The 18567-nt window shown below is 52.2% G+C and overlaps 1 protein-coding gene across 5 annotated transcripts; it reads right to left on the reverse strand.

The window, feature by feature from the left end:
* Positions 1-343: 343 nt before the first annotated feature.
* Positions 344-18223, reverse strand: B3GNT3 (UDP-GlcNAc:betaGal beta-1,3-N-acetylglucosaminyltransferase 3). Of its 5 annotated transcripts, none has more exons than XM_047776599.1 (5): positions 18052-18223; positions 6290-6399; positions 5004-5046; positions 4108-4729; positions 344-2108 (listed from the first exon to the last, which is right to left on the reverse strand). In XM_047776599.1, the coding sequence occupies exons 4-5, from the start codon at positions 4678-4680 to the stop codon at positions 1557-1559; spliced, it is 1125 nt and encodes a 374-aa protein (XP_047632555.1). In that variant the 5' UTR covers positions 4681-4729; positions 5004-5046; positions 6290-6399; positions 18052-18223; the 3' UTR covers positions 344-1556. The 5 variants fall into 5 exon arrangements, with proteins under 5 accessions (XP_047632555.1, XP_047632554.1, XP_047632553.1 ...); XM_047776598.1 differs by lacking the exon at positions 5004-5046 and adding an exon at positions 14961-15064; XM_047776597.1 differs by lacking the exon at positions 5004-5046 and adding an exon at positions 14961-15096.
* Positions 18224-18567: the final 344 nt, after the last annotated feature.

Raw genomic sequence — 18567 nt, forward strand, 5'->3', positions numbered from 1 at the left:
AGGCAATAGGGAGCTATGGAGGGTGTGTGAGCATGAGGGATGATGTGAAGTCTGCTTAATAGAAAAGTCTATAGCTCCTACTTCATTCATGCCTTTTTTGTTTTGTTTTTTGGTTTTGGCCTTGCCTGCAGCATGTGGAGGCTCCTGGGCTAGGGACTGAACTCATGTCACAGCAGTGACCTGAGCCATGGCAGTGACCATACCAGATCCTTAACCACTAGGCCACCAGGGAACTCCATCCATACTGTTTTTACTGGATATGAGATTTTACAGATGAATGTAGACAGATCTGGGTTAAAACTTGTAAATCATTAAAAAAAATAATAAAAACTAAAAAACACTCTAAGTCTTCACAAAACATTTTATTCCTGAGGACCTACCCTCCAATCCTCTCTGTGTTGTGCAAGGTCCCCCTCTCTACTACCCCAATGTGTGTGAAGCCTGTCTCAAGCACCTGTCAGGCCATCAGGGGTGGGATCACCAGTTTGCTTGGATCTCCCCAGTTTGAAAGACACATTAGGGTAGGGGCCAGCCCTGGGGTCCCAGAGCTTAGGGTCCCCCAAGGACCCGAATATCCCCCTTCTCTGGGCACCAAGGTGTGTGTGGGGGGCTGGGCGCAGAGAAGACCCCTCTGGCTCCAATATTCTCCCGTGAATTCTTGGGGAGCACAGGCATAGGGACTGGATTGTGCCAGGAACTCCAGAAACCGAACTCCCATTGCCTGAGACAGATAGCGCCCCCCACCCCCACCCTGCCCCGATGCTTCCACCAATAAAAAATCTTGATGCTGAAGCTCCCGCTGTGGTGCAACAGGCGGGTGTCTTGGGTGGGCTGGGAACCTGGCACGGTGGGTTGAGGGCCCAGTGTTGCCAAAGCTGCCACTTAGGTCACAGCTGTGGCTCAGATCTGTTCCCTGGCCCGGGAACCCCATATGCTGCAGGGCGACCAAAGAAGAAAAAGAGTTTGATGCCATAAGTGGGCAGGTGGTTTCCCCATTCACAGGCTTTCTGGCCCCTCCTAGCATCTGAGTGGCCCAAGACCCAGGAAGGGCTAGAGACTCCTCTTTCCCCCACTGAAAAATACTCATTTCTGCTGACTGTGGACCCAGGTGTTCTCACTTGGCTTTGAACCATGGCCAAAACTCACCCACCATGGTAGGATCACGACCAAGGAGAGGCTGGCCACTGCTTAGGGTCCAGCTGATGATCAAGGTCAGGGTTGGGAAAATGGGAGATTTACCAAAGGGGATGGATGCAGCAGGAACAGCTGGGACCCCTGCAGAAGTGCTTCTGCTATTAGCTACTATGGAAACAGATGGTCCCTCTCGCTGAGATCCGGGGCAGGAGGATGATCCAACAGAACCATGTAGGTTTTGAAGGCTGTGTAGGAATTCACTGGCCAGATGATTCAGTCATCCAACTCCCTTGGGTACCCTCCTAGGCCCCGCCCACTTAGCAGGACAAACGTCTCCGCTTCCCACTTCCTTGGAGGAAGCTGCTGCCCTTCCTGCAGGGGTGGAGATGGGAGGCCTTGAGGCTGGGCTCCTAGACACCACCTCAGTAGATCTGTGTTCGCTTGCCACAGCTGAGGTTGGGCTGGCTCAGCGCATCCCACATGAGCAGCATCTCATAGGGCAAGAAGCGGTGCACCAGCAGCAGCTCTCGGTAGTAGCAAGGGTCGAAGGAGGACAGGCGGCTGGATGGGACCTGAACACCAGCCGTGCGGACACCACTGTGTGAGGCGGGCTCCAGGCCCTCTCGTTTCAGGCACATGCCCATGAAGACATCATCAATGGGGAAGAGGTCCAGGGTGCGGGCGGCACGACGCAGGGCGGTGGCTGTGAAGCGGGACAGCAGGAAGCCACCCCCCCCACAGTAGGGCGGGTAGTGTTCGTCCTCCATCACCACCTTCGGCACATAGTACTTGCTCCAAGGAAAGCGGATGGGGCCCACATTGTGGATAAGGTGCCCCACGAAGAGGTGGTGGTCAGGGTTATGGCCCTGCAGGTAGGTGACCATGTTGCCTGTGTGGGCAAAGACGTCATCGTCCCCATTGAGCACGAAGCTGGCATTGGTGCACCGAGTCTCCTGCCACTGGAGGAAGAGTACCTGCAGGTGGGGTGGACGGGGCATGTGGGCTTAATGCCTGGGGCCATCAGCTGTGGGTCCCTATTGGCCTTCCCAGCCCAGCAAGCCCAGATCCCCCAGTCAGGCTAGCCTGGGTTCAAGGACCCACTCTGTGGGGTGACCCTTGTAACCCATCCCTCTTCTCTGTGCCTCAGTTTCCAAATTACCATACAGGGCTCATCATAGGACCTGCCTCAAGGAGTGTTGGGGAGCTACAGAGACAATGCTCTGTAAAGCACAGAGAAGTGCTTGGAAACTGTCACATTTACATTTATTGCTATTTCTTCTGACTCTGCCTGGCCAAGCACTGCTGTTAAATAATTACTTGTATGGTTGCAATTTAAAATCTACCTCCCCCACCAGGCCCTGGGCCCCTCCCCCTCGGGTGGGAGCTGGGTCTCTCCTATGTGCCATCTCCCCAGCACCCAGTCAGGGGTCAACACTTCATAGGGACTGGATTCATGTTTGCCAAGTTGATGTTCATCACGTGCTTGTGTGTTTTGTGTTGAGAACACGGCAGGTTGAGAGGTTCTGGGCCATCTACCCACCTCAGCTTCAGTTACCTCCATAGTAATTTTTCCTGCATACCAGGCACTGTGCTCAGTGCTTGCCCTACCCTGAATCTCTAATGTGATTTTAGGAGGCAAGTGGGGTCTTCAACATCATTTTTGGATGAGAAAATAGAGGCTCAGAGGGTTTGTGGTCCAAGGGCTTGAACCCAGACTTATCTGTACTCACTAGGAGCAAGAACCTGCACTGGGCCTCTTTCACCTTGTGTCTCTATTCAGCTTGCTCCATGCAACCACTGATGCTCCCCGCCCCAGCACCAGGTGGGTCCTTGGAGCCTTTAATTCTGCCTCTTCACATAAGCAGGATTCTCTCTACTGTTTTTGTTTTTTGTTTTGTCTTTTTGCCTTTTCTTGAGCCATTCCTATGGCATATGGAGGTTCCCAGGCTAGGGGTTGAATTGGAGCTGTAGCCGCCGGCCTACACCAGAGCCACAGCAACATAGGATCCAAGTCTCATCTGTGACCCACACCACAGCTCACAGCAATGCCGGATCCTTAACCCACTGAGCAAGGCCAGGGATTGAACCCACAACCTCATGGTTCCTAGTTGGATTCATTAGCCACTGCGCCATGACAGGAACTCTGGATTCTCTCTACTGTTCATGGTTTCTTGACCATCAAAAAGGTGTTTGTCAAGTAACTACCACATAGACCTGGGCCTCATGAGAAGACAGAACCAGCACAATGAAACACGGATGTTTTGTCCAGGGCTCCCCACCCCTCATTGCCAATGTTATTTAATCTCCTGGCACAGGTCTAGGTGCCTTAGAATTATCATCTCGGAGTTCCCGTCGTGGCGCAGTGGTTAACAAATCCGACTAGGAACCATGAGGTTGCGGGTTCGGTCCTTGCCCTTGCTTAGTGGGTTAACGATCCGGCGTTGCCGTGAGCTGTGGTGTAGGTTGCAAACGCGGCTCAGATCCTGCGTTGCTGTGGCTCTGGCTTAGGCCGGTGGCTGCAGCTCCGATTAGACCCCTAGACTGGGAACCTCCATATGCTGTGGGAGCGGCCCAAGAAATGGCAAAAAGACAAAAAAAAAAAAAAGAATTATCATCTCATGTAATCCACAAAGCAGCCATCGGAGGTGGTGCATCCAATTAATATCCCATTTCCCTGACGAGGAAACTGAGGCGCAGAGAGGTGACTGATCATCCAGGGCAAAGCCTAAGTAAGAAGCTGAGCCTGCATTTGAACCCAGATCACCAAGGCTTTCAGAGCTAGGCTGGCAAGCTCACACCACCCTCTCCTTTTCTCTGACTCCCTGGACAAAGATTTCGGATCACCGTAAGGATAGTAGAGGGGATGGGGTGAGGCTGATGGGAGCTTATGGTCTCCAAAGCCCTTCACAGGAGGTGGTAGCGATTTGGGCAGGATAGCCCCCATCAGGTGACCAACCCCTACCCCCAGCCCACCTGCTTGAGCGTGAGGTTGAAGAATGAGTCGTAGAAATCCCACTGTAGGATATCACCATGCATCTGCGCCTCCATGGCCAGCAGCCGGTTGACCTTGCGTGCCTCCAACGGGTTGGGGTCCGTGCCCACCAGGAAGAGGCGGCGCACAAGGAAGCCGTGTACCTGGCGCTCGTGGCCCCACGTGCGCCGCACCAGTTCCCGGCGCTCATAATTGCTGGGCGAGGACTTGATCACCAGCAGCAGGAAGACTGGCTGTGCGCACTTGTCCAGCGGCACATCCTGGAGCAGCACGAAATCCCGGCAGTGTTTGTAGAGCAGGAAGTTGCGTATGTGCCGTGGCTGCCTGGCGAAGTCAGGCAGGGAGGCCATTGAGGCGTTGGCCTGGCAGGGGGAGGGCAGGGGGCGGGAGGGTGGTGGAGAGGGCCAGACCAGAGCCAAGGGGGTACTTGGTGGCTCCTTCAGGCCTGGGCAGGTGGGTGGTGACATGTGCAGATTGAAGAAGAAGAAGAGAGTGAAGGTGCCCAGAGCCACAGCCAGTCCCACTTCAGTCCGCAGGGGCCGCAGACACCTCATCCTGGTCCCCAGAGTTTGCGATTGGTCCGAGGAGACCTCTGGGCAGCTCCTGCAGATGATAACACTCAATGAAGACACCTGAAGATGCCAGATGGGCCAAGCACTTTTCCTGAGCTAACTGTGGACCCCAAGCCTGGGTGCATCTCTACATTTGCTCAGATTGGTAAAATACTGAAATTCACCCCCACCTCCTGCTCCACCCCATGTTGGCTCTGACTGTTGCCTGGGCCCTGCTGGGGATCAATGTTTTCAGAGAAAACAGGCATGGAGATAACAAGGCAAGTCCTTCAGATTCACTGTGCCCAGAATTCTCCCCATCCAACCTGGTCTTCTTCGTGTCCCTGCCTCAAAGATGATCCAAGGAGCCTGGGAGACAGAGAATTCCCTTTTTAGAAGTTGAGAGTTGTTGGGATCCTTCCTGCTTCCCTTTCACCTGCCCCACCAGGAAGCACGGAGCTTCTGGGATTCTGATATAACCATCATTCATTCTTCTTGACTTTTTTTTTCTTCTTCTCTTTTCTGTTTTGGCTGAACTGTGGCAAATAGAGTTCCTGGGCTAGGAATCAGACCCAACCCTCAGATGCAAATTATACCACAGCTGTGGCAATGCCAGATCCTTTGACCCACTGTGTCAGGCTGGGGATGGAACCAGCTATCTTGGCACTGCAGATGTCACCAATCCAATTGCGCCACAACAGGAACTCACTTCTTGACTATTTTTACTGGTCTTGTGAGCTAAGCATGGGCCCTCAGCTTGTCTTGTGACTCATCACAGAATCCCTCAGGCCCAGCATGTCTCAAACAAAGTTATCTTCCTTGGCAAACTCCTACTCCTCCTTTAAAACCTATCTCAAACAATCCATTCTCAGGCAAGCCCTCTTTGTCCCTTTAGGAAGAGCCCTGGTTCCCTATTTGGCACCTTTAGCCCTGTCTTCTTCTCTGGCTCAGCCAGGATCCCATGGGGATATCTGTGCCTGACTTTTTCTTTCCAAAACTGGGGGCTTCTTGAGGGTCCCTAGCATTGTCCAGCATGAGGCAGACACATGGAAGAATCAGGGAGTACCTGAATAAATGAATTCACAAATGAAAGTAAACTCATTAAGTTTCTCTCTGGTAAACTCCTATTCATCCGTCAAAACCCTTACTCCTAGACAATTTCCTTTCCCATATTTAGGCAGAGCCCTTGGTCTCCTGTCCAGATCCCTTTCCCATACTTCCTTGGACTCCCTCAATATCCTTTTGTTTGACCTGCCTTTAGGTTCAGACCAAGATTCAGCGTTCCAGCTCTGCATCTGAGGCTCTATTTTCCAGCACAGCATGACAGTGCCATATTAGACCCAAGGCAGGACTTACCAAAAACACTTACAGAAAACACTGACTGGCTCACCTCAAAGAGGTGCCCTCTGAAGCCCAATTCCTGGGTTTAAATCCCGACTCCATCTCTCCCTGACGCTGTGCCCTCCATACCCCAGGCCTTGGCTTCCTCAGCTCTACTGGGGGCATCTGAGCCACCCCCACCTCACTGGGTTGTTTGGGTGTGAAGGGAGCTCCCAGCACCTGCTACCAAGTGGGTATTTGACAAGTGTTTGCTGAATGAATATGCACTTACCTCAGGTTGCCTCAGGATATCTGTGCTGGTCTGGAGTCTCCTTGCTCTCTCCTGGGACACAAACACTGTGGGGCAGTTAGTGGATTCTGATAGGCCTGTCCAGCTATTGCCTGCAAACAAAGATAGTTTTATCTAGAGCCACACATTGGTGCTGATGATAGGGATGGAGTAGGCAGAGGCTGTTGTAGAAGTCCCAGTAAGGGACCATAGATAAAGAGGGAAACCCTTTATCTATGGGGACTTCGGGAGAGGGCCATTACAACAAGGAAGGCTTGCCGGACTAGTGGAGGCAGGAGATAGGCCTCAGCTCATCGGGTGGGGGATGGGGTGAGGCCTGCATTCCAGTTCAGACCAAGGACAGGAGTTTAAGGGCCACCCTTCTGCTGATTTGAATAAGCACCATAACCAGATCCAAGGAGAAGCTACTTACTGGAAGAAAGAGGAAGAGGTGATCTTTTCCTACCCCCATTCCCCTTGGGTGGAAAAAAATTGTAGCCCACCAGATCCTTGGGGCAGAGCCTCCGTGCCTGCCCCGCTTGCATCTCTCACAAGCCTCTTATCTTAATAAATCTATTTCTTGCCTATCACTTTGTCTCCCTAAATTCAGGCATGAAGAACCTGAACCTCAGTAAGTCCAGAGATAGAGATAGTGAGTCTAACTTAAAATAAAACTGTGGGTTTAGGGAGTTCCCACTGTGGCGCAGTGGAAACAAATCTGACTAGGAATCACGAGGTTGCAGGTTCGATCCCTGACCTTGCTCGGTGGGTTAAGGATCCGGCATTGCCGTGAGCTGTGGTGTAGGTCACAGATACGGCTTGGATCTGGTGTTACTGCGGCTGTGGTGTAGGCCAGCAGCTGCAGCTCCGATTAGACCCCTAGCATGGGAACTTCCATATACCACAGGTGTGGCCCTAAAAAAAATAAAATAAAATAAAACTGTGGGTTCAAGTCCCAATCTGGGTTTTGGCTGGTTTCTAGTCCCTGCATGTGGCTTCAAGTCCCAGCACATGGGTTCAAGTCCCACCATGTGGGTTCAAGTCTCAGTCTGGGTTTTGGCTGGGTTCAGGCCCTTGTGCTGTCTATTTCACTGGGGGAGGGCCTCCTTTCCTGATCTGTTAGGCCATTTCCCTAAGGTGCCCATCACTGTCTCTGCACACTGCCTAGCCAAGGCCTCTCCAGCCAGATGGCTCCCCAAAATGGGTTGTGTGGAGTGGGATCTGAGCTGTGTGACTTTGGGAAAGAAGCTTGACTTCTCTGAGCTTCAAAGTGAAATGAGAATTAACCCTATGTCAGAGTGCTGTTGGGATTTTAACCTGCAACATGCTGAACATAGTCCTGCCTCAGGACCTTGGCATAGGTTGTTTCCTTGGCCAGATTCTCCACATTTCCACATGACTTTGTCCTTCTCCCCCTTCCTGTCTTTGCTCAAATGTTCCCTTCTCAAAAGACCTCAGAACATGTCATCTTGTAACTGAGCTAGTGCCCCGTGGGGCTCCTGGGCACACAAGCCTTTCTGTGTCCTCCAGTGCTCCTTTCTAGGGAATAAACCTCAGCCTGCAGGACCTTCCCTGAGTTCCAAAGGGCAGTTGCTAATCAGGGAAGGGAGGGGATGCAGAGACCAGGGAGGCTCAGTGCAGCCTTCGGGCAGGGTTCTGGTTCCTCCTCAACAAATATACATAACAATGTATTTGAGCCTTTCTGCAGAACTAAAACTGCCAAACAAGTAGAAGTCCTTGATGACGCATTCTTCATTCTGGGAAGAAGGAGGGCCACCAGAACCAGTCCTGGGGCCACTAAACAGCTTTGAGAAAGTTGCAAGCTTGCCTCTACCCTGATCCTTATCTAGGGCCCTGATTCTTATTCCACTCCTCAAACTATAATACCACCTCCTAACCCCTTCTAAGGGATGGGGGTACAGTCTTTAAGGCATTAGTCTGCTGTGGCCCCCTTTGCCTAACAAAGCAATAAAGCTATCTTTCTTCTTTACCCAAAATTCTGTCTCTGTGTTTCAATTCAGTACTGGCAGACAGACAGAATTTTGGCAACAATCCCACTGGCATTCCTGATCCCCCACCGTAGCCTACTTTTTCTTTCTTCCATAGTACTTTTCATCTCCTAAAATACATGATAAGACTTTAGGAGGAGTTTCCACTGTGGCTCAGCAGTAATGAACCCAACTAGTATCCTTGAGGATGGGGGTTTGATCTCTGGCCCTGCTCAGTGGGTTAAGGATCTGGGGTTGCTCTGAGCTGTGGTGTAGGTCATAGATGTGGCTCGGATCTGGCATTGCTATAGCTGTGGTGTAGCTCTGATTCGACCCCTAGCCTGGGAACTTCCATATGCCATCAATGCGGCCCTAATTAAAAAAAACTTTAGGAGTTTCCTTAGGGCACAGCGGGTTAAGGATCCAGCATTTCCCGCACCCCCCCCACCACCAGAACATGAGCTGCATGTGGTAAGTCTTGTTCACTATTTTATCCCCAGCCCCCAGAACTGTGCTTGGTACATAGTAGGGTGTTTGGTAAATGTGTTGATTAAATGAATGAATGAATGAATGAATGAGTTCTGGAAAGCCACAGCATCTGATGAAATACTGACTCAGAATGAATTTATACATTCATTCGTGTACTTATTGTGCTTCTTCTGTGTACCAGGGACACAATGGTGAACAGGCATGGAATACCTAAATGTCTCTGCCATTCAGGGACCCACACTCTCGAAGGGGAACAGACATAAAATAAAAACCTCAATGAAATGATACAAGGGGATGAATGCCACTGGAAGAAATGGGGTCTGGTACTGGGGTGGATTTTGAGGTCTAGATGACATTTACACTGACATGTGAATGGCAGAGAAAAGCCAGCATAGCTGAGGTTGAGGTAGGGAAGATCTCCAGGGAGGGAACAGCAGGTGCAAAGGCCCTGAGGTGGGAAAGAGCCGGTGGAGTCTGAGCAGCTGGGGACCCTACCTGCAGGTGGCACAGAGCCTATCTTATTGCTATGGCATCCCTGGTTTGCCAGCCAAGCTAGGGAGGGAATTCACCTTCTGGAGGGCAGGTTTGGAAGACCCAAAAAGGCAAATCACAGTCTTGAGAGGAGGCTGTGAACTGACAAATGTGATGCAAGAATGAACAGCATCCTAGAAGGACGTCTTCCTGAGTTGAAGAGAGGCCCAAGTCCAGGGTGGACCACAAGAAAGGAGCGTTCCTAGGCAAACCTGGCAGATCCCTGAGCCCTTGGGAAAAAACTCATGAGCTGCCGTAGCAAGGCCAAATCACCAAAAATCAGACCAGAGACATCACAACGTTCTCTTTGGTGACGCTGTGGCCAGAAAACCACTGATGCTAGAAGATGAGGGCATGCATGGGACCCCAGCTGTTGGCCCAGAGACCAGGAAATCCAATGAAAATTTAGAGGGTGATTAACCCCCTACCCCATCTGAAGTTTATTTTATTTTATTTTAATTATTAAAAAAAATTATTTTTTACTTTTTTTTTGTCTTTTTGCCTTTTCTTGGGCCACTCCCGCAGCATATGGAGGTTCCCAGGCTAGGGATCTAATTGGAGCTGTAGCCACTGGCCTACCCCAGAGCCACAGCAACGCCAGATCCGAGCCGAGTCTGTGAACAACACCATAGCTCATGGCAACGCTGGATCCTTAACCCACTGAGCAAGGCCAGGGATTGAACCTGCAACCTCATGGTTCCTAGTTGGATTCATTAACCTCTGTGCCACGATGGGAACTCCTTTTTTTGGAGTCTTTTTAAAGCTGCACCAGCAGCACATGGAAGTTCCTAGGCTAGAGGTCAAATTGGAGCTGCAGGTGCCGGCCTACATCATAGCCACGGCAATGCAAGATCCTTGACCCACTGAGCGAGGTCAGGGATTGGCCTGTATCCTCTGTTCCTCTGTGCTGAGCCTTACCACTGAGCCACAATGGGAGCTCCCCATCTGCAGTTTAGAGTCTAAATAAGTTTACAACCAGGGCTTATTCTGCTCTCAGGGCACACATACTCTGCCATGTTTGGAGACATGATTGGGTGGGTGGAGATAAGGGCACTGAGGAGGTGGAGGCCAGAGATGTTGCTTAAATTAACATCTAGGGCACAGGATGGCCCCACCACAGAGGAGGATCTAGCCTCAAATGTCAACACATTTTTAAGGTTGAGAAAACCTAGATTAAAAACAGAAGCTAGAATAGAGAACTCAAAAGAAGAAGAAGGATTAGAAGAGAAGTAGAGACTGAACAAAAAATCTTGATCCATTTTTAGATAAATTCATTAGATGGAGTTTTTATGAAATTTATTATTATCTACTTCTGTATTATTTCCCTATTTATGAAACAGTTATTACATAGAAAAAGCAAACCTAAACGGCCAAGGATCGGTTTGCTGAGAATGTGTTAGTTCCAAACAAGAGCTCCAAAGCAAGTAAAGCTACATTAGGACTTCCGGTCGTGGCTCAGTGGAAACAAATCTGACTAGGAACCATGAGGTTGAGGGTTTGATCCCTCGTCTTGCTCTGTGGGTTAAGGATCCAGCGTTGCTGTGAGCTGTGGTGTAGGTCGCAGATGTGGCTAGGATCTGGAGCTGCTGTGACTGTGGCGTAGGCTGGCAGCTGTACCGCATATTCGACCCCTAGCCTGGGAACCTCCATGTGCTGCAGGTGTTGCCCTAAAAAGCAAAAAAAAAAAAATGCTATTGAAGAAGGAGGGATCGATGGCAGGGGAGGGACCTGACCAGCCTGGGGACATCCTGAAGGATGAAGGGAAATCACTTGGCAGAATCCTGGGGAAAGGGCATTCTAGCAAGGGCAAAGGCCCTGAGGTGGTCGCAAACTTACGGTATTGAAGGGAGAGAGAGGAGGGAGGGAGAGAGAGGAGGCGATGTGGCTGGAGAAGAGGAAGAGGAGGGAGAGGATGCTGGGGTTGCCAGACAATGGTGCAGCAGGTGCGGGGGTGGGAAAAGCGGGAAATGGGCAGACCATGAAGACGTTCTTATGTTGCATGTGAGGAGCGATGGAGAGCCATGGAGGGTGTGACAAGATGGAGGGACAAGATGGAGTTAGGGTTTGAAGAAGACCCCTGTGGCCACTGAGGGGGAGAAGGACAATAGGGCAGGAGTAGAGGCCAGAGCAGCAACCAGGCAGGGGAATTTGGGGAGCTGGATGGGGGCTGGCTAGCAGGGTGCAGGGACACGTTGAGTTTAGCAGCAAGGATGAAGAGAGTCATCAATGCTTAGAGCCTGGATATGGGGGATGGAGAAGGATGGACCAGGGAGGATAAAATGTGAGACGTCTCTGAGCCCTTCAGTGGGGAGGTTATGGGGCAGCAGGCAACCCACAGCAGGTGTGGTGTCCTCTGGGACACGATGGCATGTAAACCAGGAAGCTCATCAGGTAGGTGATGAATGAGTACATCCGTATATTGCTTGCACATGGCAGAGCTTCCTGCATGCTCCTCCCTATGGACCTTAGTGTCACTGTGTACAGTTACAGGAGTGACATCCGGGCTGCCTCTCAGGGCCTGTCACCCAGCCCCCCTCTGCAACACCATCCTGCTCAGGCCTGTTTGCACTCTGTACATTGCCGGAACTTCACCATCACCCAGAGCCTGCTTCCTCCAGCACACACAGCAAAGCCATTGTTTTTGTTGGCTGAGACCCAAGATCCGCCCCCTGGGGTGCTCCCAATCCCCTATGACCCTGGCCCCAATGACCTCTGCCCCCCTCCTCCATTCCAGCCACAGCAGCTTCTTCACGGTGCCTTTAAACACCCAGGCTCAGCCCTGCCACAGGGCCTTTGCACATGCCATTCCTTCCACCTGGGACCCCCTTCCCTTCTACTCTTCTCCCTGGTTCTCCTTGACCTTCAGGCTTCTGCCCAATATCATCTCCCAGTTAACACCCCACCCCATCTCTGCTTCCATCACCACTGGACAAATCTATTCACTTCTCTCCTGTCCATTTCCCCAACCAGCCTGGAGCTCCAGAGGTGGGGCATCTTGTCTTGGCCCCTACAGCTGTGTCCCAGGTGACGCTCAAAAAATACTAATGATGAGAATTCCCTGGTTGCTCAGCAGGTTAAGGATCTGGTGGTATCACTGCTGTGACTTGGGTTTGATCCCTGGCCGGGGAATTTCTCTATGCTGCAGGCACAGCCAAAAAAACCCCCCCAAACCCCACTAATGATGACTCACATGTTGGCTATTTCCTTGTGCCTCACTTCGGCCTGACCCCATTATAGGCAACAGTGGCCACTGTCCCCCACCTGGGGCCTGGAGGGCCTCCAAGGACGTTTTGGTCCTGATAAGTCAGCAAGCACAACCGTGGAGCCAAGGAGGCAGGACCAGGAGACACTGAATAGTCCTGCCTCCAAATATTCCTAATGTCCAAAAGGGCCAAATATTGACAGCACTGAAGTATTCACAATGCATTTAATGAGCAAGAAGCACTGAATGTTAGCAAAGTGCTGAACATTAATGACCCACTAAATATGCAGGAGGCACCCAGTATTTAGAACGTACAAAATAGTTGTAAGGCAACAATGGAAGAGTTGCAAGGCATATTTGTGATGCAGGAATGAATATGCATATTATCACAATGAATATGATTTGAACAAGCTACCAAACAGCACCAGTAGACATGGTCACTAAATAGTCACGATTCATTGCATATACACATAGTACTAAATATTAATGACTCATTGAATATTAATAAGACACTTAGAGGTACAGGAGGGGCTGACCACTCAGCAGAATTAATTAGGGACCCCTGTGGGTGCTCTGATTCCCTACCCTCTGCCTACACCCCCATGGGATCCAGGCACTGGGCACCTCTCTCCTCTTGACTTGTTCTTGTCACTGGCCCTTGAGAAGCCAGGAGAGGCTGAGAGGCTGAGATACATGGGCCATGGAGAAGGTCACACAATCCAGGTGGCAAGGCCCCACTCGCTAGTATGCTTGGGGCCTGGACCAGCCCCCTCGACCCCTGCCCTGCACTATTTCACACTGGCTGGGAAGCCTCCATCACATCAAGGTAATTCCCCACATGATGCTCCCAATTTCCAGATGAGGAAACCAAGGCTTGGAGAGGGTGAATCCTGGGACACACACCGACCTGCCCCCCTTCCTACCCCAGCTCCAAGGGACCCACAGGCCTGGGTGCCCTCAACCATCCCAGTCACTGGGGCTCAGTTGGGGTTGACCTTGTTGTTGTTTGGCTATGCCTGCAGCATGTGGAAGCTCCTAGGCCAGGGATCAAACCCATGCCACAATAGTGACCCAAGTCACAGCAGTGGCAATGCCAGATCCTTAACTCCCTGAGCCACCAGGGAACTCTAGGGCTCAGTCTTTTTTTGTGTTTTCCCTTTTTACAGCCACACCTGTGGATATGGCAGTTCCTGGGCTAGGGGTTGAACTGGAGCTGAAACTTCCAGCCTACATCACAGCCACAGCAATGCCAGATCCAAGGCACAGCTTATAGCAACGCTGGATCCTTAACCCAGTGAGAGGGGCCAGGGATCAAACACGCATCCTTACAGAGAAAACATCAGGTCCTTAACCCACTGAGCTACAACAGAAACTCCTCCGGGGCTCAGTTTTTGAATCAGGAAAATGAGGGCTCATTCCCCCATCACCCAGGAGGACCAAGAAATATGATGCTCCTGAGGTAGCCAGGCTGGCCCCCAGGGAAGGAAAGCCTGACCCAGTTACTGGCGATCTTCAGACTCGGGGCAAGTAGCTCCCCTCACCTGCAAAGCTGGCTGGCGTCAGCTGCCCACCCACAGTTCACCTCTGGCAGGTGCTAAGTATCAGCATCACTATGGCCTTCATTGCTCCTCCACCCCATCCAGATTCCAGCTGACTTACCCTCAGCTGGGATCCAGATGGGGATGGAGGGAGGGAACATCCTGGGGCTGTCAAAAGGTGAGGCGAGGGATGAGGGTGACAGGAGAACCCCGTATTTCTCTTTTTATGGTTGTACTTGCAGCATATGGAAGTTCCCAGGCTAGGGGCTGAATCGGAGCTGCCGCTGCCAGCCTACATCACAGCCACACCAATGCTGGATCTGAGTCGCATCTGTGAGCTACCCTATAGCTTGCAGCAAGGGGAGGTGGATTCTTAACCTACTGAGATAGGCCAGGGATCGAACCCGCATCCTCATGGACATGATGTCAGGTTCTTAACTCACTGAGCCACAGTGGGAACTCCAGGACAACCCCATTTGTGGGTATAACCACTTGAGCCCTGGGAAAGGTTAGAGGTCCAAGCGATGGTCTTTTCTCCACCATGAAGCGCCAAGAAGGACAATAGCAGTAGCAGCTGTAGCCACATTGCCATTTGTGTACTGATCACTGCCCTGTGAGCTGAACACCTGGTGTGTAGCACACTCTGGTCTAGGTTCTTGACTCCCAGCCAAGTTGACAGAGAGAAACCCCCATGTTCAGGTCACTGATGGGCTAACGGGGGACAGAGGCAGAGAACAAGATAATTTTCCAGTAAAAGGCAAATACTGAGGCTTGAAGACTTGAGAATCAGTGGGTGCTTGCAAGAGAGATGTGACCCACTGGTCTGTGGCTGCGCCCATGCAACTCTCCGTGAGCCTCCCAAGGAAGCCCCCGGTTCCAGTTCCAGGGTCAGGCGGCAAGGTGGCAGAGAAAAGGCACCCACCTACCAGGAGTCACATCGCTGGACCCAAGGGTGATCTCTCCCCGGTTCATACCGGTTTGACCTTCCAATAACGATGGGCTGGTTCCTTTTTACAAGGAGCAGGAGTTGCTTTTGTAAACACGGAAAAAAGAAGAAAAAGCCTAGTAAAGATAATTCAGAAGAAAGGCTCATTATGCACTGACCCCATTATAGTAAAACCACGTGTGCGAAGGGTTTTTATGCAAACATACGCCCAGCATTCACTGTGGTGAACCCCTAGGCATGGAAGAAAGGGTTGGGTAGTGGGGACAGGGTGTCACAGGCCCTTTAGATCCTCTGTTTCCAGGTTCCAGGGCCACTAATGGAGGATTCATTGGGTGAGTGGGCCTGCCCCCACTGCAGAAACTTCCTGGGGTACCTAGGATGGGTCCGTGGAGGGATCTGAAGCTGGACATAACCCCCCTGCCCCCCGCCCCGGCCCCGTGTATGCCAGCCCCGCCCCCAGCTGAACCCCAAAGGGCATCTCTGGGCTCATTTCCCACATGCGGAAACTAAGGCTGGGGGAAGCAGGCCATGCCTGGCAGTTCAACCTCAGACTCTTCCCACGATCCAGGACTGATGGGGAAATGGAACAGCAGGGAACCTTCAGGATTGACCCCTCCCCCTGGTCATGGCCCTCCTCCAGGCCTTGTATGACATTATTTCTGTCATGCAAAGATAAGGTCACAAATGAGAACCCAATGAGCCACCTGATCATGATTAGAGCTAACATTCCAGGTCCTGCATGCAGCCTTTCCACCATCAGCTCACCTCCACGCCACACTTGCAACTGGGAGGTAGGGCTGTGTCAGCCTCATTTTTGTGGAGAGGGAAACTGAGACACAGAGAGGTCAAGGAACTCATTCAAGGAAGACCAAGTAGGAGCCCAATCCCTGCCTTTAACCACTACCAGGTGGGACCACCTTTAGTTGGTCCTAAGTTCCCCTATCATGCGGGGAGCAATCGAAGCTGAGCCAGACTCCCAGAGGACAGAGGGACCATAATGGGCATTCTCCCTGGCTCATGGGGCGTGAAAGGCAATTTGTTGCCCCACTCTGGGCCTCAGAGGCCCGGGGCAGGAAGAGAGGATGCCCTGTGATGCCTTATCTCCTCCTCTTGGGCTAAACCAGCCCAGCCCCAGGGTCCCTGGGCCAAGCCGGCTTGTCTGGATTCCCCAAGCTCTGACCAAGGCCTCTTCTCGGCTTCCCCACACCCACAGTACGTGGCAGGAATCAATCTCTTCACCCTGGGGGTGAGGGAGAGAGAAAGGGAGGGGTCTGGGCTGGGCTGGGCAAACACAAGGGCTCACCTAGATAGCTAAGAGGTGGCCTGACGCAGGGACCACACCTCTTCCTCTGGACTCACCAGCCCTGGTGTGGTGGCTACCTTGGGAATGCACAGGGCAGGGCAAGAAAGTGGTGGCCCCAGGGGCAGCCTCAAATCCAGTGAATGCCCCTCCCACCCCCACCCCCTGGCCCTGAATCCCAGATCTGGGTAACAGGGAGGCCCTGGTCTCAGGGGGTGGGGAGGGGAGAGGTGGGGGACAGTGATAGGGAGCCAGGTCTTCAGTTTCCCCATCTGAAAAGTTGCCATAAAAAAAAAATCTGATTCAGAGGGAAAGAAGGTATTATTATTAATAATAATAATATTAATAAAATATCATCATCATTATTATTAATATATTTACAGTGATGGCCGATGTACCATAGGTCCTACTGAGTGGCCATAGCACTTACTATTTTCACTTTCACTGCATTTCTGTACCATGAGCCCCACTTGACACATTGTGAAATCAAGGCTCAGAAACCTACAGTTATTTGCTCCATGGGCCAGAAGCGCCCCCCATCAAAAAAGCTACTGCTGGCTAACACCTCGGACATCTTCCTGGAAGCCAGAAGGTCATGCCAACTCCCAGAGGAGAAAGAGAGGTGCATTCAGAAACCAGGAGCAACCAAAAGCAAGCACACAGCCAGGCATTGGCTGAGCAAGGACTTGAATTCCAGAGGTACTGGTGAGCTGGGGTACCCAGGTTGGAATTTGGTCTAGCGCCTGGCAGGGCTGGGGGGTCAGTGGTGGTTCCCTCAAGAAACAATAGGAGTTCCCCTTGTGGCACAGCAGAAATGAATCTGACTAGTACCCATGAGGATGGGGGTTTGATCCCTAGCCTTGCTCAATGGGTTAAGGATCCCGAGTTGCCGTGAGCTGTGGTGTAGGTCACAGACTGGGCTCGGATCCCACGTTGCTGTGGCTGTGATGCAGGCTGTCAGCTGTAGTTCAGATTTGACCCCTAATCTGGGAACCTCCATATGCTTCAGGTGTGGCCCTAAAAAAAGAAAAAAAAAAAAGAAACAATAATAAACCCAACCTGGGGAAGTTCCTGTCATGGCTCAGCAGAAACGAATCTGACTAATAACCATGAGGATGCAGGTTCAATCCCTGGTCTTGCTCAATGGGTTAAGGATCCCGAGTTGCCGTGAGCTATGATGTACAGCTCCGATTTGACCCCTAGCCTGGGAGCCTCCATATGCTGTGGGTGCATCCCTAAAAAGACCTAAAATAAAATAAAATAAACCGAACCTGGGAACCTGGGTGCCAGTCCTGCCCAGACCCTCCTAATCAGCGGGTTAACAATCTCAACAATAGCGACAACAGCAGTAATAATAAAGGGCAGCATGTACAAAGCGCCCTCCACTCCTCGATTGGGATCCCATCCTATCCCAGGAGGAGGGCGGGAGACCGGGGTCGAGGCTCGCTTCATCGTGTCCACAGCTGCGACGGGACAGAGCCCGGGATCAGGGATGCCACAGCCCCACATGGCCTCGGTGTCTCCCCACTCGCCAGGCATGAAAGGGGCTTCCCTTCCCGGTCAGAACTGAGTCGACCTTGGGACGCTGGTGACTATTACCATGGCTGAGGGCTACGGGGTTACTGAGACTCGGACTCCAGAATCTCCCTGCCTCTTCAGGGTACACGTTGCAGCAGATACCCGACCCCGGGGACTGGCCGAGACTTCCCAAGAGCCCCGACTCCGCCCGGCAACAGGGTTCCGCAGGTCCTCCGGGGCCCCCAATACTCACCTCCAGACAACCGTCCAACCTCCGACTCCGTATCCCAGCTCCACTCGGCTTGCAAGCAGGAGGAAAAGTTCCACCTGAGCGCTAGCACCCGCCCTTCCCGGCTCCGCTCCTTCCTTCCTGCCTCCCGCCGAGCCCCCCACTCCCCGCTGGGCCGGGTTTCACCAGTCGAAGTTGTCCCTCTGGCCCCTCCCTCCTGCCCTGCCCGACCCCGCCCCTTCCCCTCTACCGGCCAAACCGCGCCACTCTGGCCGCTTTTACCCTCCCCGGCTCCTGACCGGGTTCAGGACCCCACTTGGGTCCCGCCCACAGCTAGGGAGTGAACCCCCCGCGGGTGGAGATGTGCAAGCAGCGCCTTCCTAACCCTGGCACAGAGCCCCACGCAGGGTTGGTCCAACGTGTGTCTTCCATGAAGAAATGATTGAAAGGGGGGCTGAAGCCAGTGACTCTTGAGTGGGTTAGAATATTCCAGAACCTGAAAACCTGTCCTGAGCCCCCAGATATCGGGGTGCCATGGGC

Source organism: Phacochoerus africanus, chromosome 4, assembly GCF_016906955.1.
Source record: "Phacochoerus africanus isolate WHEZ1 chromosome 4, ROS_Pafr_v1, whole genome shotgun sequence".
In the NCBI taxonomy this organism is placed as follows: domain Eukaryota; kingdom Metazoa; phylum Chordata; class Mammalia; order Artiodactyla; family Suidae; genus Phacochoerus; species Phacochoerus africanus.